General features: G+C 36.9%; 1 protein-coding gene across 6 annotated transcripts in view; it reads right to left on the reverse strand.

The window, feature by feature from the left end:
* phc2b (polyhomeotic homolog 2b (Drosophila)) overlaps positions 1 to 19,397 on the reverse strand; it is a 31,512-nt gene extending 12,115 nt beyond the window's left edge. The window contains exons 1-4 of one of the 6 annotated variants that reach the window (XM_056751411.1): positions 19,162 to 19,396; positions 17,095 to 17,237; positions 16,239 to 16,571; positions 1,318 to 1,549 (exon numbers count right to left, since the gene is read on the reverse strand). In XM_056751411.1, the coding sequence (XP_056607389.1) occupies positions 1,318 to 1,488 (171 nt within the window). In that variant the 5' untranslated portion in view covers positions 1,489 to 1,549; positions 16,239 to 16,571; positions 17,095 to 17,237; positions 19,162 to 19,396. Of the gene's footprint in view, positions 1 to 1,317; positions 1,550 to 16,238; positions 17,241 to 19,161 lie in introns of all 6 variants that reach the window. The other 5 variants (XM_056751415.1, XM_056751413.1, XM_056751410.1 and 2 more) reach the window with 5 other exon arrangements.
* Between the last annotated feature and the right edge of the window lie 6,848 nt (positions 19,398 to 26,245).

The raw sequence follows: 26,245 nt of genomic DNA on the forward strand, positions 1-26,245 counted from the left end.
ATTGTTTAATCTTTTATTTGTTGCCGTTTCTCCTGTGTTCATGCATGCATGTTAATGCATGGGCAACGTTGTACTTAAAACAACTGTGAGAGAGAGAGAGAATGCTCTTCAATACATCTGAAGGACTCTTTACAAAGTAAATTCTAGTTATAATATAAGCCTTTATAATGAGCTATATGCAGTGTGTTAAGACAATTATCTAAACATTTAAAAATGACAGTGTTCTTCCATTTCCTGAAAAACAATGTATTTGGACATCCGAGGATAGCGATGCTATTTAGAATATACATTTAGTTGTTCTATTTAAATATTTAAAATATATATCAAATATATATATATTTATAAATAATAATGGGAAGTGACAATGAACCGATTTTTTTTATATTTGTGCTTTCCCAGCATTTACATCATCATTAAACCTCATTGCAGATCACCTCCTAGTACATCAATTTCAGTTTTTCATGACTTAACAGCCCATATCACTCAGTTGCTAGGCAACCAGCATCATGACCCCTGATAAAGTAGAGCATGAACCGAATGCTCGAGGTGAATTAAATTATGCTACCTGATGCTCTTATACTTAAACTACAGGAAGATTTTAATGATCTTAATCAGGATAATTTTTTTTACTTTTGCTATAATTTTGAATAATTTTAAATAAAAAACTTTAGTAGGGATTTATTTAGGATTAAATGTTCAATTCAAATGATTTTGATTTTTACATATCAACATTTCATATTAATTATTATCATAACTGAGTCTATTTGAAAACGGTGTTTGCATTTTAAATGATAAATATCACAATTGACCAGTGATTGCTATTCAAAGATTTTTGGTAGGAAGAACTCGAAGGTCAATTTCGGTAACAGGTACTAAAACAGGTCATGTTATAAATATATTTTTTTAATTTTCTTTTTTTGCCTGTCCCACTGCAGTTCCCAAACACACCAATAGATGTCAGTGTTGACTAGTAGGCCAACAATTAAAAAGGCCGGTGAGTAAACACGCTGAGTGGCGCAATGCAGTGAGACTATTGAACTGAAGTTTGTTAATTGATGTGTTTATAAACGTGGAGGGCTGCCATCTTGTAATCACATGACCAAACAATTACCAGCCCACTCATTTTCTAGGTCTCCTAACTTGCATGAATGCAAATTGCCTATTTCTACATGATCCTGCGGTTATTCCAACAGGTGCCAACTTACAGTTCAAGACCACTGTGTCTGCTTTGAAGATGAATAAAAAATAACGCACTGCACCTTTAAGAGCATCTCTTTCCCAAGAGGAGGTAGGTGTGTTTTCAGGTGTGATACGGACCTGCACAGTTTGTCGGTCGGGAATGCCGCTGTACACAGATATCTGGGGAATGCCTTGTCTTCCACTGCTGGTGGAGCTAGCCGTGGAGCTGCTGGTGGAGTTTGTGGTGGAGGTACTGGTACCCGTGCTGCTGCTGGCACTGGAGGCGGGCGCGCTGTGCTCGCCCTCCATCGTGCCACCCCGATGTTTTACCTTTGAACCCCGACCTCCCCGCTGCCACACTCGACGCAAGCTGAGGGAAGGCAATACATAATAGGTTTGAGCGGATGGCTCATTAAATAAACATGTTAGACACACACAAATATTCTGATATTGCCTCTATATTTATGATATAACACATTTAAGGTTGTCAAGCAATACTTGCCTGTAGAAATAAGCATCCCAAAACAGCTTGACAGCTTTTCTGCAGCTCCCCCAAAGCATGGTTTAACATTTAAATTTATGCATTTGGCAGGCGCTTCGATTCAAAACAACTGAGTGCATTCGAGCAATATATTTTACTAGTATTTGCATTCCCTGACTTTGTTAACACCAGCATGCCATACCAGCTGAGCTACTGGAAAACATCTACATCATTCATCACACTTCAAGTGTTAAAGTCACGGCATTAAAGTAGCAAATAAGGAGATGTAAGTGGCATGTGTAAAATGTCACTGTTTTTAGTCATTTTTGCAACTACTTTTAACTTTCATGTAATCCTAAAGTCATTTTAATAGCTTTATAAAGTCATCTATATACTTTGACTTAAAACATTTGCTTTTGCTGTACTTCTTTAAATCAGCTGTAACTCTGTTCGAAATAACCCAAAATCAGGTTTGAGCGAGTAAAAGTGATTTATAAGCTGAGCTATTGAGTGCGGTTTTGCAGAAAATGTCAGTGTGACGTCATTAAAAGCAAAACAAACTCTTAAAAAGAAATGTGCTTAAAAGGTTCTACACACAGACGCCGTAGAAGAACCATTTTGGTTCCACAAAGAACCAGTCAAATTATATTCTCCATATAAGAACACCGTAAATTAAATCTTTAAAATCACTTTTCCCTTGTTTTTCTTTGCTGTCATTTTCTGTAATTTGACATTTTTTTGACAGCATTTCAAAAATAGACAAAAACAACCTGCCGTTTTCCAGCAGTTGGGGTGCCAGAAAGAAACTGTAAAAATATGTTTTTTCCAATAAAATGTAAATGTTTTCCCCTGTTTTTAAAATGACTGTTCTTTGGAAATGATATGTGAAAAATCTGTAAAATTAAGGTCTTTTTTTACAGTAAACTCATTGTGAAATATGACGTTTCTATATGCAATCATTTAGACAAAGAAGGTTCCTCTAAGGCATCGTGAAGCACCTTTATTTTAGAGTGCACCTAAGAGTGTAGGTTTGGATAAAAGCGTCTGCTAAATGAATAAATGTAAAGATATTTATGTGAAATATCCTGACATTTTATGTTTTAAACAGATGATACAGAAAAAAAAATGTACGAATTACAGAAAAAAAAAGCTGGACACACAAACAAAGGCACGCACTAAAAAGAGTTAAAAATCGGATCAGATTCATTACCAAAATAAAACGTAAAATAGCTACGTTAAGTTCCTGTGGTATTGACACCCATGAAGTGAAATGACTGTGAGCACTGGGCCCATAACTGTGTGGCAGCTTTTGGTTAAGCAAAAATCATACAGATTTAATTCTAGTTTAATTACAGCATGTTCACATTCAATCTTTCAGGTGTTCCTGTGGCTAAATTGGAAGAGCGTTGCATTAGCATCACAGGTTGTGGGTTCAATACCACATGCTACAAAAATTGAATGCGTCCAGTGAATGTATAAATGTATATGTAATACTGTTAGAGGTCATGTCTGTTTTTCCCATTATCTTAACATTAACCGCGCGATCATCCCGGTTAAAGTATGTAAACAGTCGCCATCCAACCCGGATCACTTGAGTCGCTACAGGGCAGCTTAACAGACCCCGAGTCTTCATCCGGAGTCTCTCTATGGGGTTTGTTATTCATGGGGGAAATGATAATGAAACTGAAATGGGGGGTGAGGAGAATAACTTGGGGTGGTGGAGGTGGTGCAGGGGGGAGTGTGGCATGGTTTCAATTATACTCATTTAATTACTCGCACACGTGGTCGAGAGCCACTAACCTCACACACTTCAACCCCTCCCTCGGTTACCCCGTCTCGCCCCCTCTTTACCCACAACAAACCATTAAGCCTGAACCCCCAACCCTGCCTCCCCCCCCCACACACACTCTTCTCTCCCGTTCCCTTTATGGATCTGTTATTATGCCAAGAGATGGTGTAATATCCCCGATCCCTCCCCCTAAGCTATTTCCTGCGGTCTCCAAAACTAATGGAGTTTGGCCATTATAATTAGATAATCTAAATATAAGTCCTGCGTCTCATTAATATGTATTCACGGACAGACCACAGGGACATCTGTGTGAGAACATGGAAGCGGAATTAAAACAGCATTAAAGGGACTTTCTTTCATCATTTTCTAACTCTCGTGTCATGCCGAACCAGTATGACTTTCTATCTTCTGCAGAACACAAAAGAAGATATTTCGAAGAAAGTCGGAAACAGGACAACATTGACCCTCATTGACTTCCATTGTACGGACACAAAACCACCAAGACATTTCTCAAAATATCTTCTTTTGTGTTCCTCAGAAAAAAAGAGTCACATGTAGGTTTTGAACAACATCAGGGCGAACAGACGATGACAGAATTGAAAATTTTGGGTGAACTATCCCTTTAACCGTTTTATACAAGTTTTGGTGGAGAATTCAACCAACAAATGTATTATTCTTAGTTATCCCTTACATATTATAAAGGAGTTGCAGTGCTTTATTCATATTAAACGTATTTTGAGACAGATAAAGGCGTAAAACACTCACAACATCTAAAGAAATACTATTTCAACACATGGTTGGGTCAAATATGGGCATTTCTAGGTTCTTTTAACCCAACGGTTAGGTTTGTCCATATTTGACCAAACCATGGCTTGAAACAACCCAGCATTTAAAAAGTACACCATTAAAAATAAAGGTGCTTATTTTTGGTTCCACAAAGAACCATTCAGTCAAAGCTTATTTGAAGAACCATCTCTTTCTTACCTTTTTATAATCTGAACATTTTTTCTGAAAAGTTTTTGGGGATCGAAGGATCTTTGGAAGCACCTTTTTTTAGGAGTGAATGTCAAAAATGTGAAAGTGTCGAACCTGGCTCACAACTAACATGAGATTTTTTTAATATCTCATTTATTTCCCCTATACATAAATCACCATTAATGAAGAGCAATTGGAAAATCATGCTTATTCTCCTGAGAAAGAGGAGCAGAAATCTCACAAAATGACCCCAGAGTTTCAAAAGAGATCTCAACAATGTGATCAACTGAGCTCAGATTCGTCAAGTCCACAAACAAATGTCAATATTATTGTGGATCTCAATATGAACATTTCTCAACAAATTTACCCAAATCCATTTTAGACGTACTCTTCTTGCATTTTAACACTCTCCATTTTAATCCCCCCGAAGCAATTTTAGGAGAAACATCCGAGACTAAATTGTTACTTAAATGAAACGCAACTGAGAACTCAATCAAATCTGGTGGAAATGCTTCGTGGGATACCATTCATACAATATAGTCTTAGCACTTGAGTGGGTCTTATAATAATGAAACAAGGTGTTCTTCAGCGCACAGTTTAAACTCCATATCACCTTTAGCCAAACTAAAAACAAGTCTGCCAGTAATCCCAAACTAACAGCCCGACACAGGAGTAACAGGCATGAAACGATCAGAGCGAGAAAAGTTCAAGCGATACGACATGACAACCAGACATGAGGATTGGAATGTATGACAGCAGACATGCATCCATATGCATGGACAGACAGATTTCACAAGCGTCCGGGTGAACCCATCTACCAGACAAAGCCCAGCTCCTACCTTTTCTGAGGGGCTGCACGAGCTCCGTTCGGACCCGTGGTGAGCCCCATCCCTCAGGACCCCGATGCTTCTTTGTCTAGTGTGCGTGTGCACCCCAGTCCTTCCCGATCACGCTAACATCCACGTCCCAGTTGTCACGCACAGACACACTCTCTCTCTCTCTTCTGCCTGTCTCTCTCTAACACACACATGCAAGCCCCCCCTTCAGTTCTGTGGTTTCCTAGCGACAGCCAACTGGGGGTGCCTTTTGGATCCCCATTGCAGAGCTGCGTTCCGATTGGACAATTGGCTCTGCACTAATGAGGATGATGGTAATGATTTTTTATCCCCCCTCTATAACCACCAAGCCCCCCCCCACCTGCTTCAGAATATTCACCGGTGATAGCTGTGCTTCCAATATAAAAACCTGCACTGGAAAAAAACTATGGTGAATATACTAGGCATAGATCTTTAACATGGATGTTTAAAGATTGCATGTATAAAAAATCGGGTGAGCACGTTTGACTTTGGCTAGCAAGCTGGTAACCACAAAGCAACACACTACAAACCAGTCATCAGGACATCTTTGCATCCGCATAGCAACACCCTGGCAACCAACCATAAGACCTCCAATATCAACTTCCTTTTATATGCTTAAATGTGCAAACACACAGTTAAGAGTAGGAGGCGCATTGATTTACGTTATGTTTATTTTTAATAATCGTAATGTGTCTGCGTGGAATTTTTAAAGTTAAAAGTATGAGAACTTTTTCCGTGAAATCAAATCAAATGTAAGCCTACATAGCATGTGACAAATTGTATACAAATTGTAATTCGAATATTTACGCTAGCAATATACTGAAAAAAGTTTGCACACTAAAAATGTTATCTGGAAATCAATAAAAAACTAAGCTAAGACTGAAATAAAACAAACTAAATATAGCTTAATGCTTTAAAATAACTTAAAAATAACTGAACATAATATAAAAAATAAATCAATAATTAACAAAACGAAAAAAGCACATTAAACATTTCCTTAATATTAAACAAAAAAAATGAAAGGAGAATTATAGGGATAAAAACAATAATAACAATAATGTTAACAAAACCACATTAAAACTAAAACTACAAAGAATAATTTGAATACATGCATACATTAGGCCTAAAAGCTCGAGAGGAAACACCAAGGACAAAGATGATAAATTGGGAATACGGTGTGGTTCACAGTCTCGGATGATAAAGTGCTCTGTGCTGTCGAGACCCTCTTTTAATAATCAGTAATTAAAGCTTCGCTTAGCAAAGGTAAATCCCCACCACCACCGGCAAACCACACACTTATATAAACACACCACAGGCACATCAGATTATTTTAAGTACACTTTAAAATACCAAAAACAGAATGCCATTTTGGGCGCAACAAAAAACATTCAGGCCATATCTAAATTGAAAATACACGTACGAGGAAGGCCCGGTCCTGACCCCGGAGAAAGATATGAGGACGCTACTGTCTCGAAAAGTAAATTGAGGCACTTATTGTGTAATATCTGATAATGAGTGTGTTATTTGAAATGGATTCCTTCATCTGTTCTGCCTCCATAATATCATATTGATTGCACGCGGACGGGCCGGGACGTCATTGATTGCCATCTTCTTATTAGCATATAGATTAGCTTTTGGAGGGGCCGGGTAAATTAAGGTGGAACAGAAGGAACGGGTAAGGATAGATAGGAATGAAAATGGACAGAAGAACATTTTATCCTTTAGAAAATGCAGTTTTGTCTATATTATTATAGCAAGATATTTCATTGCTGGTGAGCGATGTTAGAAAAACGACTGTGAAAATGCATGTTGTCTTTTGAACACGGAATTGATAGAAGCGTTTGGCAAACTATTTGAGTGCCGTTGAGCAGTTTCTTACAGGAAAAACATGGAAAGTGTTTTACAAGTAACATTGTTTTTTATGAGGCAAACATGAATGAAACAAAGAATTAGAAAATTGTATGTTTAAATATTTATATAATGTAATAAATTATCGAGATTAATTGCATCCAGAGTTTGTGTTAATATGATAAATGTCAGTGTAGTGTGCATGTAAATTTTGTATTTATAAAAACATACACGCAACTGTTTAAGAAAAATATAAAAATGAATACAAGTTTATAAACAAGTTCAATCATTAGTATCTATAAATAAATACATCTAAATATTTTCTAAATAAGCATATATACAGTATACATGTACTTTTATGTTTTTTCTTTATCAATACAAAATTGTTATGCACGGTACACAGAGATATATAATGTAAACGCAAACTTTTATTCTGGATGCGATTAAACACAATGAATCGTTTGACAGCCCTAATAAAATATATGTCTATACACACTTTAATAAGATGTCAGCAAGTAAAAAAGACCTGCCATGTACAGATATGGCAAAAAGCAAAGTGTCCTTTTTGTGTCAAATCCTGCCACACTACCGTTCCATTCTCCCTCACAACATTATCCACCGTCCCTCCCTTGTTTCATCTTCAATGCTTCATGTACCTCATCTAGACCACATGGACGTGAGAATGAGATAAACAGAGAATAAAAAAACATGAGGGCTACATACAGATGTGGCCATCTAGTAGAGTTTCATCATGACAGATGAGCCAATGAGAGCAGAGGAGAATGATTATGAAGGTAAAAAAACACGGACAGGGGAGTCGGGGGAAGCCGTAAACCGGTGATGAGATGGGCTGGGGGGGTGCTGCTGTCTGTCTGGTCTGGGTCTGATCCATATTAGTTACTCGCTCATCCACTCAGCATGAAATGAGTGGGGGGTGGGGAAACGTGGCGGGGGCGGGCGGCCACCAGAAGCGACGGAGGGGGCGAGAAGAGACCGGGGAACATTGAGAGATGGAGGAATGCTGATTCCACCGTGTCTCTCACATCACTGAGTTTGGATTCGATGAGGGCATTTAATCGACTGCTGGAGAGCGGGCACCAAACCCATGACCGACCACACTAACTAGTCAAAGGTTTAGTTCGCTGATATGATGGAGGTTAACCCATAGATGTCTTGTCAGTGAAATGGATCTGGTAACAAACAAAGTGTTTGTGTTGTGTTGCTCAATTGGTAGAGCATTGTGCTTCCAACTTAAAGCCCATGGGTTCGATCCAGAAAACATAAATGTATTCAGAGATATTAGGGCTATCAAATGATTATTGGATATTAATCGCATCCAGAATAAAAGTTTGTGTTTGCATAATATATGTTTGTGTACTGTGAATTTCAATTCTTTGTTTATAAAAACATACACGTACATGTATATATTTAAGAAAAATATAAAATTTGTATATATAATTAAAATTATTGGTAAATGTAATTAACACATCTAAATATTTCCTATATACATATTTACACATGCAAAATGTTTATGCAAAGTATACGTACATATATGATGTAAAGACAAACTTATATTCTTTATGCGATTAATCGTTTGTTAGCCCTTACGGATGTATAATTATAACAAAATCATTTGATATAAATTAGGGGAAATAAAAAATTTAATTTTTGAAAATAATTAAAAAATAAAATAAAATCTTAGCATGAAAAAACCTTTCCAGCTGCACGGCGAAAAATAACATCACATTTTGTTTACAAAATGTAAGAATTGCACATATTTCTTTATTCCTAAACTCGGTACATACTAACACATCAATCTAGAAGTTAAAGCATCAAATGTTATTTGGAAAAGTGGATAACCAGAAAAGATGCACAGGAGATCTGAAGGAGTTCTCAGTTGCATTTCATTTAAGCATAAACTAAGTCTTAGATGTTTCTCCCAAAATTGCTTACAGAGAAAAAACAGAAACAATTGTTGAAACACGTGAAGAGGTGTAAAATGAATGTAAATTGTAAAATAATTTGAACATGGTTTAAATTTGATGAGAAATGTTCGAGTGCATATTGAGATCTTCAATAATATTAAATATATTCTAAAAAAACATACATTTCAAGCCAAAACTGCATTTTCACACAGTCAACTGCCATCCATTCTTATCTTTTAAGAGAACAAGCAAAAAAAAAGGTTTCCGGTCTTATCAATCTATATCCATTGTTGCATCCTAACCTGAACCCCTAACCAACACAACGCTTGTCAATGGCCTCCCACTTGACTAATGGCAGCTTACGACAGAGAAAAGTCTCGCTGTAACCCCTTTCACCTTCCTTCTATCCCGCTCTCGTCTGCTTCTCCTTTGAGACTCATTTAATTGGTGCCCCTTCGGCACCCCATTCTGTGGCCGTAGAGTCGCTGCAGCGCCAGACAGACAATCCCAAGTGACTTCATTTCCCTCTGCAGAGCTCCGACATCAATGCAGAGGAGATGGATTAACTCTGCCTAAGAAGGCTGTGAATATAGTGCCCTGATGATGACCACTAAGATGTGTTAGCGGGGGCACCTCATACTTATTAATGGGAACGAGGATATGAGGGTTTGTAATGAGCACCGCTGGAAGCAAAAAAATTGATGTTGCATGGATGCGCTTGTCATGTGCATGGATTAAATGAGTTTTATAGGCAGCACGAAATTTGGATTTTCTTCTTTTTTAACATTTAGGTTCCAAATACAAAATAATATGAACTAACAACGCTCAATTTTTTTTAAATAGGGTTAAATATACTGTTTTATTATTAATAATTTTCCTGTATTCATTTTTAAGATGTTTTATCTGTATTTTACATTTTGCTCTGCATTAAATTGCGTTTAAAATAAAGAAAAAAGGACTGGTAATTTTCTGCCATTACTTTATAATTTTTTACAACAGTGTATGTGTTTTTAAAGGGGTCATATGGCGCGACTGCGTGTTTTTCTGTGTCTTTGGCGTGTTATAAGTTGCCCTTGCATGTATTAGACTTGTAAAATTGCTAAAATGAAAGTGTCAGAACAAAAGACACAGTCTGTCTAAAAGCGAATGCTCACCCAGATCTGCCTGAATCACCTTGTGTAACCAGCCCCCTACAAATCTACATCAGTTTGTGGTATGATTTGACAAAGAGATGCACGGATAAGCTAAAATGTCACCCGCATCCGCTGTCTCAAATAAATGATCTACCGCCATCCGCGCATCACTAAAGACCGCCCAAATGTATACGCAAGTAAGGCGGGCGTACCTGTCAGTACAATTGAAGAGGAACCTGAGGTTCCAAATATGGTAAGAGGCGTTACGTTTCCGTCACACGCTTGCAGTATTCGACCAATACCTACGCTCTGGTTAACTGCCCAATCATAGCACACCTCGCTTTTCAGAGCCCTGAGCTTTGTAAAAAATCTGCGCGTTTCAGAGAGGCGGGGCAAAGAGGTGATACAAACATGCACGGCATGTGGATACAATACAGCGTTTTGGAACCTTAAATCGTGTAGACACATTACATTAGATCTAAAACAAACAATAATATTTTCATTTTAGCCGTGTTATATGACCCCTTTAAAATGGGTAGGGTTTAGGGTTAGGCTCAGGGCTGTTTACATTAAGTACATACACAGAACATGATTGAACAGGACTGAAAAATAAAGTGCAACCAAATGTACTTTTCATTTGATACAAGGAAACAATAGTTTTTGTGCAGAGCAACATTTGTTCAGAGCAACTGTTGCAGAACAGGTTCCGTGCACCCTCCCGTGTGTTCAGTTGTTCAGATTGTCTTGTCCTGATATACTTTATATTTGGAAGACGCTTTTATTCAACATCTATACAACTTGGTGCATTCAAGCTATGCTATGCCATACATTTTATCAGGATGTTTGTTCTCTTGGAATCACCCATAACTTTTCGCTTCTAACGCAGTCATTTACCATTAGCGCTACAACTAGCTTATTCATATCCGTCTCAATTTTAAAGCCAGGATAAAATAAATGTATGACTTTATCTTAACAATCCGCCTATAGATGTAACTTTGATATGTCTGAATGTACACCGTTATGCCAAAAAGCTGCTGTGCTTTGCTTTTTCATCCCAGGAGAAGCTCATGGAGTGTCAAATTCAAAGATTGTTTCTAGAACATCAGCACACGTCCTCCGAGTATAAAGTCTCTTGTCAGAAAGTTACAAAGCAGAACACGGCTGAGGTTACGCAGCAGAATGTAAACGTCAGAACACATTGTCACATCACGTAAACAGTCTGGCACGTCCGTGAATCTGTGAACATGTACAGTAAAAGCGAAACAAGTTTTTTTTCTTTGCTAATTCAGCAGTCAATAGTATCTTATCAGTTAAATACTGACATTATCATTGACAGAAATGCCATAAAAAGAACAACTCTTTGTTCAGTTGTGTGTAAAGACCTTATATTAGAGGTGTGCGACATTGGCATATAAAGGATTTTACGATAACGATAAGTAGGCGATATTTTGCATCCTATAGTCTTATGTTGGGCTAGCTCCAACTTTTATGTTACCAAGGCATTCATTGTTGATATTATTCATAGAGAATAAGAAAGATTTTCTCATCAAATCCTGCCGTCATTCACTCATTCTCATGTCAACCTTTGTGACTATTACTTGTGCAGAACTTAAAAGAAAGATTTGTTAAAGAAGGATCACTGAACCCCATTGACATCCATTGTATGGACACAAAACCATTGAGACATTTCTCAAAATATCTTCTTTTGTGTTTCACAGAAGAGTCGTTTAAAGGTTTTCAGCAACATAAGGGTAATAAAAAAATATTAGAATAAATTATATTGAATTAACAGAAATGATGAGGAAACAGTCTTTAAATGAAACATTCGAAGAGAAACGTACAAGCAAGAAACACACTTTAATAAAAAAGTTGCCTGCCAAAAGCAAACTTGTGTGGTGTGTGATTAATCTGTATCGCTCTTTTGTTTCAAATAGTTTTTAAATAAAGTCGACATTCACAAATTCTCTCATTCAGATTTAAGCCTTACTGCTCCCACATCAGAGCTTTGCATTGCGGCCGAAATCAAGTTTGTATGGATTTATTCTTTCGACCTGACAGTATTCATCAGGAAAATACAAATTACCTCCTCGAGTAACATCACTTCATCTGACGCTGTCCACTGTGTGATCACGCGCGCAAGCATCTCTGCGCCCCGCCGAACCATTTAAGAGCAGACACAGAGCTAAGAGGGACAAAGCGATCGGCTAAAGCTGTTTTAAGTGGAGCTAAAAAAACGTGACAAACTCGATAATCACATCGTTAAAATAAGATTTGCGATATTATCGAAACAAGATATATCTCGCACACTTTAGAATGAGCCATTTTTTATCTAATGTACATATGAAATTAACCATGTTGTTTCTACAGTGGCACAGACAAACTGCTCTACAGAGCGCATTTCAAAAATGCGTTATCTCCTGAAAAGAAGCATGAACACAATGACATCTTCGTTCTATGTCAGCCACCGTAGTACTTCAAAAGTGAGGGGTGGCGTTAGCCGTTGGTTGCAATTCGCAACCTCACCACTAAATGCTGCTAAATGTCTCACACTGGACTTTTAAAGATTTCTTCATTCAAAATACATAAATATAACAATACATTATTACTAACTATAATTATAAATTATTCAAAATAATTATGATTTTCAAGCAACAGCCAACACGATCTCTTGCCAATTCTGAAGCATTTTATTAGCTGGCTTCTTTGCATGAATTTGTATATTCTGCTTCACATGAATCTCTTTCCTACATTTAAGTATGATTGGGATTAAGGTCGGGGCTTCATTGTTGTCTTTTCTAATAATCATACATTTTGCAAGATTCAAATCATACTAATTCCTACGCATTATCCACCTCATAAAATTGTTACAAACTTGCCTTGACATCAGCTGCATATCTTTTCTGGAAATGATTTGGATTCATATTCTGATGCTTCGAAGATCAAATCAACCCATTTTGACACAATTAATTTACTCAATCATCCGGTTGCCCTCACTGTTAAGCCGTGGGCTTCTTTAAATAAGCTGATATACACTTCTGGGCAGGTGAACACACACACACAGCGACCAATTTGTCTTAAGTGTCTAAAACTGACACACTTTAAACCTAAAAACCTTCAAGTAATCTTCATGATAGAGTAAGTGCACAAAACCATCCTCCCAGTGCAATTAACCTTCAGTCGCACTCACTAGAATTCTGGGTCAATGCACATAGGAAGTTGATAGTTTATTTAATAAAAGCCCTTTAACCGGCAGCCAGAGAAAGAGATACTGCATTATTAGATGAAAGGATGGGTTGTTTTTTCTTTCAGACTGTACAGCGAAGCTCATCCAATGATTATGGGATGAGGTGAGTTGTAGATTCCAAACCATCAAATCAGGTTATGAACATGAAAGCTACTGGTAACAGTTTATCAAGGTTCAATTTGTTAACATCAGTCAAAATGAACTAACAATAAACAATACTTCTACACCATTTTTACATTTATTTATGTAAACTGAATTTCAGTGACATCTAGCGGTGAGGTCGTGAACTGCAACCAATGGCTTACTCCACCGCTCACCCCTACCTTTCAAAGCACTATGGCTGTTGACACAGGACTAAGATGTCGTTACATTTTCGCCGCTTTGCAGAAGAAGATTACATATTTACAAAACACGCTCTGTTGAGCAGTTTTCGTTTAGGGCTCATGTAGAAACAACATGACGAATTCCATGTAAGGGGGTCTGTGGTGTATAGAAAGATTTCATTCTAACGTAATAAAAACATTACGCTTCATTGTGTAAGGTCTTTATACACCTCTGAAGAGATTTGTATATTTTATTGCGTTTCTATCATCCTCCAAAAAATTACACACAGCACCTTTAATACATAATGAATATGAACAAACAATGATTAACAATTGTACTGGTATTAGTGGTGTGAGACAACATCAACCAAGATTAATAATATTAATAAAAATAGCTTATTAGCAATTACTAATATTAACTTTAAACATGTTATGTTGTTTATTATGACGTGACAGTGGTTTCTTCCATTTTTTAAGCTATTGGGCGATTGAATATGAAAAAACAATTGTAGAATTACAATGGGTTAGTCAGCAAAGACTCAGAGTACCTTAGAAACCACTTGTTCTACCATAGAAACACCAGTGTAAGCAATGCCACTTCAACATTCATATTCATCCAATTTGGCTTTTACCCAAAGTGGCTTACATTGCATTTAAGAGTTCATTCATTTTTTATCAGCGTGTGTGTTCCCACGATCTTTGCGATGATCTACCATCTGAGATACAGGTACACACAAGCATTGAGCGGGTGTGTTACATGTGGCAAAGCACTTCAGAAAATGTTAAAATTAGTTTAAATTTGATGCTTTAAATTGGTCTCGCTCCTAGGTTTTAAACACCCAGAGCAACAGATCAGGGCGTTGATGTTAACTGTCGGAAAAAAACAGGAATTCTGGCTTTGACTGGCAGTTGCAAATAATGTCATTACATATTTTAGTAGCACTTTAAATGAAGAAAAATCTTTGCTTTAACCTTCCTTATGATTTGTTGCACGTTGTCGCTCATATGTGTATAGCTCAAAAAGTTAATGGTTTTGAATCCCAGGGAACATACTCATAAAATCTATATGGGTAGATAACAAATATACCGTACATGTTTCATACAGTGCGACATTGGAACAATGTAAAAAAAAATTGTTAACAATATATTATTTTATAATGCCGTTAGCCGTTGGTTGCAATTCGCAACCTCACCTCTAGATGCTGCTAAATGTCTTACACTAGACTTTTAAACTTTTATTTGTTAAAATAAATAAATATAACAATTAATTATTACTTATTATAATGAAAAAATATTAACAATAATTATGATTTTCAAGCAACAGCCAACACAATCTCATGCCAATTCTTAAGCATTCTATTAGCCGGCTTCTTTGCATGAATTTGTATATTCTGCTTCACATGAATCTCATTCATACATTTAAGTATGATTGGGTTTATGACTTTTCCTCATGGGTAGTTAACAAATATACCATACATGTGTCATATGGTGCAACATAGCAACAATGTAAAATACAAAGTGTTAACAATATATTAATTTATATTATTAATTTAATTAAAAAAAGCATAAGAGAGATTTATCTTCATTATTAGTTTTCTTTCTTAATCTTTTGCTGTCACACCACAGGACACAGGTTTATTTGTCATCTACCCAGAGTTGCTTCGGTTTGCCAAACGCATAAATATCAACATAATGTTGTAAAGAAAGACAGCCTGTGGGAAAGGTGGAGTGGAACTTTCATTTGCAAGGATAGATCAGAACATTCTGGACCTAATAAAACGCAGAAGTTCTTGCGACGGGTGATTTGTGCTTCACGTTATCCAGCTGTGTTGTTATTTGGCCGCATCGCCAACTTGAAAGTACTAAAGAGAAGCACGCTTTAAATGTGCAGATGCACACAATCATCCAATCGCTCGGCGGGCTCGCAAACTCCTTCACATGGTATCCATTCTATATAATCTACACTAATGTGGGTCATAAGGAATGCCAAGGGCATGGTGACCCGGCGCTGACCCCCCAGACTTGACCCTCATGGGCGTCCCACACACAAACACATGAACACAAGTATACTTGACTTAAAGCGACATTCAAAGGAATATTTTTGTTAGATTCATGATTTGTAACCACATTATGCTTTCTTTGAAGCATGTTCATATTTTTTGCCAAACAAATCTGGAAATAAATGGTGTGTTGTAGAATTTCAATTCCATTCCATCGTTGCCAAAAGATACCAGCTTCGTGGTGTGGAATAGGATTTCTATGTAAAAAGGGGGATTTGCATACACATGCTATGCCAACAGCAGGCCAGCGCTCTAAAAAGCCAAATCGTCTCTTGAACTGTCACATTTGGATGGCTCCTTTAAAACAGGTCTGGAAGCATGCAGTAAGAAAACAAACACATTACACTCCCTAATTCCTACCCCGCTAGTACGAAAACCCACAAGGAAGAGTACATTTCACAACGTGCACATAAATGATGCCTACCTTACGCTCTGGCGTTGCCTTTCCCTTCTTGGATTGGATTTCTTCCTGCTTTCCGGCTATCCTACACCATTTCTGGGTTGTGTTTGTGCCGTAAGCTTACCGCAGACCAGCGAGAGAGACAGCGAGAGAGAGGGTGAAAGTGGAGGGGGGATCAGGCATTTGCATTCCAAAGGTCACATGTGACACGGCTTCAGCCAATGGGAACGCTGAGTGTGGTTTGGCGTCCCTCCCCCTTCTCCCTAAATCCCTCCCCTGTTTCTTGTTCTGTCACTCGACCAGCACCATGGCAACACAAAGGGCTTTAATTCCTCGCTGGGATTTCATGGCGCCTCGCTTGAAACGCATGATGGCAAAGTTTTAGCACAAAATGACCAGAAGCAAGGGTTGTCCAACATCCACACATATGATGTGCTTGTTTAAAATTTGTCCAAAGAATGGTATTTAAGAAATTAGTCATATTTATATAACTCATAAATATCGGTGAGAAATAATAAATATGGTTTTACTATAGAAAATTGAAGGAAAACGAGGTATTCTACATATTCTACCCCCCCAAAAAAACACAAATGCACATAGAATTATCAATTGAATATTAATAAAAATACAATGTACACACTGAATAAACTATAAGGGCCTCGGAAGTGAATGCAAATGCCAGGGATTTTGCTTAGCCAATTTTCCCTTTCATTATGCACTTATGTTCAATAATCTATATTATTTGATATAAAGTCAATACTCGAACACGCTGGTAATTGTGCACAGAGCGTTCTGTAGGGTTTCAATGTATGCAAATATATTCAAATAACTGGGCATGGAGATCACAGTAAAACACAGTCCAAAGGGCTCTGGGGTTAACCTGATTGGTTGGACGGCTAATTTCGAGCATGTTGATTGGTCCAGAGGGTGATCGCCCTTGTTGGTGGTCCTGTGTTTGTTTCTCGACGGGGGGAGGTGGTAGACACTGGCATAAATCTGGTCCACGTGTTTGTGTATGCGTGTCTGCTTTTCAAATGGGAAATAGATCATGTTCATTTATTATTTTCATAAACAATATATGTTTATATGGTATACAATAGAATTTATTTAAATTCTTCAATTTTAAAACTTTACCATAGTAGATATTTAAGCATACTACAGTAAACAATGAAAAAAAGTTTAGATATTAACTATAATTAATGCTTCGGTATTTACTATAGTGCACCGTAGTGAAATTCCACATTTTTACCTGGGTTCATATTGAAGTATATCTAGTTTCTATAATATACCACAGTTAACTCAAGTTCACTATAGTAAATACTATAGTAGACTTCAATAGTATTTCTTGTACTGGCACCACTCAAACTTGTCTCAGAAGACATAAAAACGAGTAAAACTTGAATACGATTGGGTCATAATTGGCTGTGGATCCAAAACATATTTTTTGTTTCATGGAAATTTGTATTTATTCAAGCTAACAAAGAGTTTGTGCACTACAAGCAAACTCTGTCTTATTTTGCATTCGAAGCCAATAAACATTAGGCAGCACAGCTGCGCCGGCCAATTCCTCAAGCAAATCATGTCATCAATCAGGTCAGCCTAAAACCCGTTTCCCTAACTCACAATCAGAAAACCTCCACATTTATCTTAATGGTTATTCTAAATAGCAAATCTTCAGTTTGACTTATCTGCTTTGACCAGCGTTTAATTATCTGTACCCAAAAGCTCCCTTGATACTCCATTTCCAGACACAGCATCCTACTGCCATCCAACCTGTTTTCCAGTAAAACAGTAATTCCCATAAGCCCCGCTGTGGAAAACCAGAGGCATCTGCTGGTGTATCACATGTCACCTGATAGGTGGATTTCATAGCCTTCACCCTGTAGAGCAATGGACCTCCAAATTGACACGAGCATCATATTATGTGGGTGTGTAATAGAGTGTGCATAATTCATGGGAGAGATGATGAAATATTAATGTGGGATCCCCTCTGTGCCGCTGTTGTCCTGATGTTATAGCTATACCACTGAGGAACACCTGCAATGGGTACTGTGATGCCCCCTGGGTATCACATTAGGGAACGTATGACCTTGGGTGAACCATAATGACATTTCAATTAGGCAGAACTGCAGATTTAATCGATTTTTAATTAATTAATGACGGAAATAATTGACAAATTAAACATTATTATTAAATGTTAAAACCGCCATAGTCACGTAACCCCATTTGACCTCAGAGGACATAAATATCTAGAGAGATCATAGCTACTTAAAATAATCTTTCTAAACAAAGGAAAACAAGGAAGTGGAAGTTAAAATAGCTTTTTGTTTGCCTATGCCGTAGAAGGTTTAAATGATTATATATTTTATTCTGAACAGGACCGGTATGTCTGGACTGGTGTGATTTCAGAAGTAGGTCAGTGCAAGAAAATGCTCAACATTATATATGACTGCCATCTGGCGGTCATATACACATTCATAATCTCCACTTGGATTTCAAGGCCCACAAATTGTAAAACTCAATTTGTATAACTCAAAAAATAACAATGCTAATTGATTAAAATTATTTTTTGTTGATTACTTGTTTTGGTTTATTTGGATGCTTGATTTTTCATGAATACATTTTCAATCATAATTTAATCCAATAAAAATGTCGCTAAAACGATTAAATGTCTCCTCAGGCAGATATCGGTTAAGCAACATAACCGCGCATGCGCACTGCATGGCACGAGTGAACTGAGGGAATGTTTTAGGTTTTAAGTTTTAATATATATATATATATATATATATATATATATATATAATTACAATGACATTAGGCGTTGTTGTTCTATAGAAGAGATTATTAGCCAACAAACCCTGCTGTGTCCATGTTTTGTTTACCTCAAGACAAACTTACGCAGGTAAATACCATTCTTATATGGGCTCAAGGAATGTGCGCTATTCACCTTCGTTGATTCTCCTCATCTTCTTGTATAAATAGTGGTTTTTAAATTGCATCTGCATCGTCCTCGATTAAAAAACGTCTTCTATTCCTCATGTTTACAGGAACACAAAACAGCGAGATTAGGGGCGTGTCCGACATTCGAGCTGTTTTTTGACTCCTCCCTTTACCGCAGCACTCGTCTTCATTTCAGGCGGCGCATCTCAAACACCTGATTCCCTTTGCATTCGTGATGTCAGTGTATGACCCATCCAACCGGTCGATTTCTGAATGGCCAAGTATCCTAAATACGCTTTAATTACGTCGTTGCATGTATACGGGGTTTTAAGCATGTTCATATATAACTAACGTTACGTCAAGCATCTGAGCGCATGCGCTGTAAATACCTTGCCAGCCAGTACTGCTGCTACCATAGAAGCAAGTTGCTGAATGAATCCTTTACGTGCACTCCACGTAGAAAACTATTTATTATAATAAGTTGAGAAATGTGCACGTTTTTTGTGCGTTTAATCAAGAACGCAGCTGTCCCGTTACTTGTGTACAGTATGTGTTTATAAGAGCGGTTGTATTGCCTGGTCTAGTACGGCCTACTCAGTGACGTCATCAGGTGGTCAAAGCGTACAGTGTGGGATACTTACTTAGACTTAGTTTAGTGTATTTTCTCGCGCATGTCGCAACTCCAACTGTTATGTATGCAGTGACATTGACAAAATATTCTGATGTTGTTATAAAAATGTGGTTATAAAACGTTTAGTTCTGCTCCTTGATTCTGATTGGCTGAGCCGAGTTAACTTGTAAGCCGTTATAAAATACCCCGATTTATAACAGCAGACCGCATAGCATAAATATCATTTTATTTACTTTATTTTATGAAACCTTGCGAGCAAATTGAATAAACGTTGTATAAAAGCAATAAGCCCCGCGAAGCGAAGTACATTTTATAACAGCTAATGGCCGGAATACACTCCAAGATATTATAAACGTTTTTCTTAACTAGAAATCAAACACTTGCAAACCTTTTTAAAGTTTCAGACAGAGACACACTAATGATCAGATCTGCAGAGTGGCGCAGACTTTGTGCAGAAAGTCCAGACTGAAAACCTGCGCAAAATCTACGCAAAAGTCTTGTAGTGTATTTTAGCCCTTACTTATATGAAATAATATTCAGTACATGTTTATATTCATATAATATTCATATTAAATACATGTATCTGTACCTGCTAAAATATTTGATATTAAAATTAAAAGGCCTAGAACTTTTTGTTGTTAACGATAAACAGGAACCGCTGATCATTTATAATGGTTTTTGTTGTTATAGAAACCAGTAACATTTGCTTTTTTATCGAGCAGGTGTTATGAATATTCCATCCAGTAGATGGCGTTATTGATCTCAATGTGTTTTCAAATTCGATCCATTGTGAAGTTAAACGCTACCCCCTGTCCTTCTTGTTAGGGTTTTATTTACCCAGAACTGTGAAATAAAAGCATTATTCTTTAAATAGGGCATTTCTGAAGTTAACACCGGCAGTGACTGACAGGCTCCACCCGGTGGATCGTATGACACCAGTGGTCCCTTTAAGGCCCTGGCTGAGCATGTTGCGAAATACCAGAAGTCTGACATAGAAGTGTGAGGTTAGATGAGGACAGGACTGCAAATGGTGATCTCTTATGTAGGCCTGTTCTGTATGTACAGAGAAAGTGAGAAACCACCAGGAAGCAATGGGTAAAACCACAAGGGGATGGAGCACAGCCTTTTTTCGGTCATTTACATATTTAACCAAAAAGCTAGTTGATGGCAATCATTTTATATAAAACATATAGATCTTGGTTGAACTACACACATTACATCTATTTAAGGTTAAATGTTTTGTAAGTTGCTTTGGATAACAAAGGAGACTACCAAATACATAAGTGTATCTTGGTGCGTATATATGGGATATATTGTAACCTGCAATACGATAGCTTTTATTTTATACTTGTATGTCTGACAATGTGCACGTAGCGGTCATACACTAAAATGTCACTTATAGCCACAAAGCTGATTCATGTAACGTCCCACGTAACCACTTCCTGGAAATTGTCGACTGATCAAGCAGAGCTAATGTAGGGCAAAATATGATTCACCCAAAATATGTTATGCAAATATACGTTTGCATAAACGTTTGAGGTTTCTGCATGCATTCTGTATTAAAATTTATTTTTTGATAATTATTTTGATGCATATAAACATTTTGCTACGGGGATTATATTTTCTAATGAAAGGGAATAGTTTTACATTGGTTTAAAACACATTTGTGTCTTTGTAGAAAGAACAGAAGCTTCATTTTGTTAGGTCTTTATAAAACTCTGAACACATAGTTATGAACATTTATTGTATTTCTGTTAATACATTTTTTCAGGTCAGATCATTTTAGACACCTCAGGTTGAAGTGTTTGAATCTGATTTTACAAAATGACATCAAACATCATTTTTCTTACTTTTTCACTGCATCACAAGGATATGAGAAGCTCACTAGCACTGTGGCCAGCACTTTCCTTTGAATTGTCACCGAGATTGTATTAATAGAAAACGTTTGTTTTCTCTTATTGTTTCTGGTTTATTTATGTAGATACACGGCTGGCTCGTGACCAGTGCAGTCCAGGATATTTAGTCTTGGTTTCCTTTGTTTAGTTTCTTTGTTTCCGTGTGCCTGAATGGCTATTACAAAGCATCAAAAGAACCTTCATCTTTGCATGCCGCCAGGCCTGCGTCCTCTTGGGATTTGGTCCATGCTATTTTTGACACCATAACTTGTCATGAACATATGGACCAAAAACTATAAAGTATTTTTTTTTTAAGTATAAAACCAACGTCGGGTGTGAGATAAACAACAGGCACCAGGTTTTTCATTTAAAATAAAATAATTGAAAAGCATTTCAAAACAAAGTTGAATGTAATATGTTTATCCATAACATCGCATTTGTAATCGTTTTGTCCATGGGTGGATTAGACATTGACCCTTTAAACCTGGCATTTCTAGCAAAAGGACAAAATACAATTAAAAGTTCTAAATGACCTCCAAAATCAATTTCATGTAACAGTGTGTGTGGGTTAATGCACAGTATTCTGGCGTTAATATCAACTCAAAAAATGTAATACATTTGGTTAAAACTAAGAGCTTCGGTTTGAAAAACCGAAGGAATACAGTATATCCTGCTGTACCTGTTGAACCAGAAGAACTGGCACCAGTCCACCCCAAAACAAAGATGCCAGTGTGCCATAGCCAACAACACAAGGAGTGAGAAATGAATGTGTGATTTTGAAAGTGTCCATTATGAACTGGCCAATAATGAGTCGATATTATTATGAATTGTGTCTGGGTGGATAGGCAGTGTCAGATTTTCTGGTGTTTGTGTGGGAAAGAACAAATAAATCATTCATACTCTCCAACCTTCTCCAAAGGCCAATAAACAACTCACTCTTTTGTTCTTTTTCACATTTTTCATTGTCGTCAAAGCCTTAATGGGCTCTTTTGATTGGCTGATGTCAGATTTTTCAGAGATTACCATTTACATAAATGTGTGTGTATGTCCATGAGAGAGACATATTTACCCTCATGTCATTCAAAACCACATGAATTTTTTTACAGTGGAACACAAAAGACGATTTGAGGAATGTCATGATGTCCAATGTTGTTTGATAACCAACATTCCTCAAAATATCTTCTTTCGTGTTTACGATGAAGATGAATTAAATGATGAAATAATCCTTATTTTTGGGAAAACTGTCTCTAACTTTCACTTCTTGTACAGATTGTCTAGACTGTTCGGTAATACAATGCTTCTCCTGTTGTGACACCAAGTTCAATTTTTCATTTTCCATTTCACCGGAAGTGTGTTTTTGTCACAATCCAAATACAGAAAACAACAGTTGTTGGGGATTTAGTTGGCTATGTTTGAAGTATTTCTAAGTAAAAACTTCTTGAAACATTTAGGGTCAAAGTGTCTTGAAAGACAAAATACTTAAATTTCTGTTAGGTGTGTGTTTTACTGTAACCCTTTCAAATTAACCAAGGTTTAACTATAGCAACCGTAGTTCAGACTTGATATTTATGGTAAAACTATTTATAAAAATGGTAATCAATATGAAAACAAATACTTTACATTTACTGTAGTAAAATTCCGGTACATTTTTCTAAGAGGAATGTTTGTGGTGAAGGTGCCTTATCTTGTTGATGCTGTTTGATTTGTTTAGCACTACCGCAAACGTGCATGTGAAAGCTGCCCACAGACGTTAATGAAACTGGGAACTTCAGTTCCAGAAACAGAAGCCATGCCCGTCTAAAACCACCACACTTTGCGGTAAGAAAGCAGTAGAGACCCGATGCTGCTTTTCCACACAGCTGATCTTGAATAAAGCCAGGTTGTTAACTTTTTCCAAACCTCTGGAAGAAGTTTAATAGTAGGATGAGCAGTATTAAGGAGTTGTGGTTAGCACTTCACCGACGTGTCTCCTGAGTCATTCAAATTCCTGCTTAAACAAATAGATGTGAGATGGCAGAGGTGGGGACGTGCCGTCAGATGGCACGAACACATTCTAGTGGGTTGGGCTTTCACTGCGTTTTTCAGCAAGAGAGTATTTACTTCCCTATTTGTGTGGATTAGGTTCAGGTTGAAAGAAAGACTGTTTGTGTGTTGCACTGAGTATTAAAGAGAGGCAAAGGAAAGGATTTTGTTTATTTTTTATTTTGCTTTTAGATTTGTTTTGAGTTTTTCAACTTGTTATTTTGTTTTGCACTTCTCGGCTATGGTACATCCCCCATTTACTGCCATAGTAGGGAAATAAATACAAGTAAATGGGAATTAGATCTGTTTGGTTACTGACATTCTTCCTAATATCTTCCTTCGTGTCTAGCAGAACAAATACATTTATAGGGGTTTTGAACAATCAGAAGAAAAGAATTTTCATTTTTGGGTATATCCCTTTAAAGTCTTTTCAGTCAGCGTTTGACTAATGATGAAATGCTGTAACTTATCAAAATATCTTATTGCAATTCTTTTATTTTATTACGTTAACCGGCCTGGTAGCATGGGAATTCATAACTATATTATGAGTTGGCTAATTCATATGAATTTATACAATGTAAACCATATGAAAATGTACAATTATTACCAACAATATAAAAAATGTATAAAAAATACTAAAGCCGCACCCCTCAATCTAGCGTGACCGGCATGAAACCAGATTGCACTTAAATGTGTTGAACAAATTCAGCCCCTCATAATAAATCTGATTTGCTATGACATTGTATTGGTTTTATACACTTGGTTGTTTTGGGTGGTTGCCAGGTGCCAGCTCAAAGAATCCCAAAGTCTATAAAATGAATGTGTCACCTGAAAGTTGTAGAATAGAAGAGGTTGCTTTAGACTTTACAGATGCAGAAGATTAGATGGCATGAGAGAAAAGAACGGTAACAGGAGGAGAGAGTAAGTGGTGGGACACAAGCCATACACCTCATCCTCACGTGCTTGTAAAGCTAAACCGGTCTAATCCTGATCACAAACACAAACAATCTCTCGTATTCAAAGCAGGTTCCCTTGAAGCCCTGACTTCCCACACAGAGCTTGTGACATTATGATGACTCACATCTTAATATATGCGACTTCCTGTATAATTACAGACTAGCCCATAAAGCCATTAACCTGACATACATTTTCATGTTTAAGAAACATGCCACTAAAAAATGAAGTTAATGCTTCAATATGTATAATAAAGGCTGATAAATGCTCACCATTCATCATTAGCCTGTCTAAAGTGTGTTCAACTAGCATTTAGTTTAGATTTTCTTCTGTCAAACTGCTTTGATTAAAATTCTCATCTAGAACTTGGACCGCTATGTTGAACAGGTGGTCAACATCTATCAACCGATTGTCAGCTCTCGATTAGTTTGAATATGTTTAGTCTCCTCATGCTTTTACGATAAACAAGATTTTCTGACCGCATGAGGCACAAGAGTGCTTCAAAGCTTTAGAGATGTTATAACACATCGCCCCGGGTTAATACCGAGCGACAGCTTGTTTTTATATTGTGTCCAATGAGCATAGCTGGAGTGGCAGATGTTTAATTGGTCGTAATGAAGCCGATGGGGATAGTGCTCCACCCAATACTGCTTTTGACTTTTACTGCTTTTTTCACCTTTTGAACATTCAGTGGTTCTAAAACAGTGTTTTTCGGATTAGATAATAAGGCAGACATATTATCAAACGCAGTGAGCAACTAATGCTTTTTCTCAACACTTACATCATCTTTTAATTCATTTAAACAGGTGAACTATAGATATGTTTCACTAAGTTTGAAAAGCAGAAAGTTTTATTTTAAAAGAGTCATTGTCATTGGTGTCCTTGCTAAATTCCGCATGTCCAGTTTTTCAGGAGAAGTAAACACTGTACAAATTTAAATGATTGCATGTTATGTTGTCAAAGTTGACAAGCACTTTTTAATACTTTTTCTTGGTTATATATTTGCAAAACCCAGCGACGAACATAAAGGTTGACAAATAATAATGTTTCATGGCAAAATATGGAGATGTGAAGTTTCAGAAGAACATTTAGTTTTGATAAAAAAGTTTGTTGTTAAATCTTTTGCTGTGAAGGTTTGCTTGTGTTTTCAGTCCTTAAAACAAATGTTGTTTAGCTACATATTTTATCAATATTCAGATGCTTTTGGGGCCATTGTAAAATAAAATGTATTTGTGAACCTGGACAATGAAACCAGTGTTAAGGGTCAATTTTCCGAAATTGAGATTTTTACATAATCTGAAAGCTGAATAAATAAGATTTCCATTGATGTATGGTTTAAATCAAAATCAAAATGTAGAAAATTGCTTTTAAAGTTGTCCAAATAAAGGCCTTAGCATATAGCATATTACTCACAAAAATATTGATATACGTACATTGACAAAATATCTTCATGAAACATGATCTTTACTTAATATCCTAATGATTTTTGGGCGATAATTTGACCCATACGATGTATTTTTTGGCTATCACTAAAAATGTTTCCGTGCTACCTAAGACTTGTATTGTGGTCCGGGGTCGCATTGGATGAA

Source organism: Triplophysa dalaica, chromosome 6 (assembly GCF_015846415.1).
Source record: "Triplophysa dalaica isolate WHDGS20190420 chromosome 6, ASM1584641v1, whole genome shotgun sequence".
NCBI classification, from domain to species: Eukaryota; Metazoa; Chordata; class Actinopteri; order Cypriniformes; family Nemacheilidae; genus Triplophysa; species Triplophysa dalaica.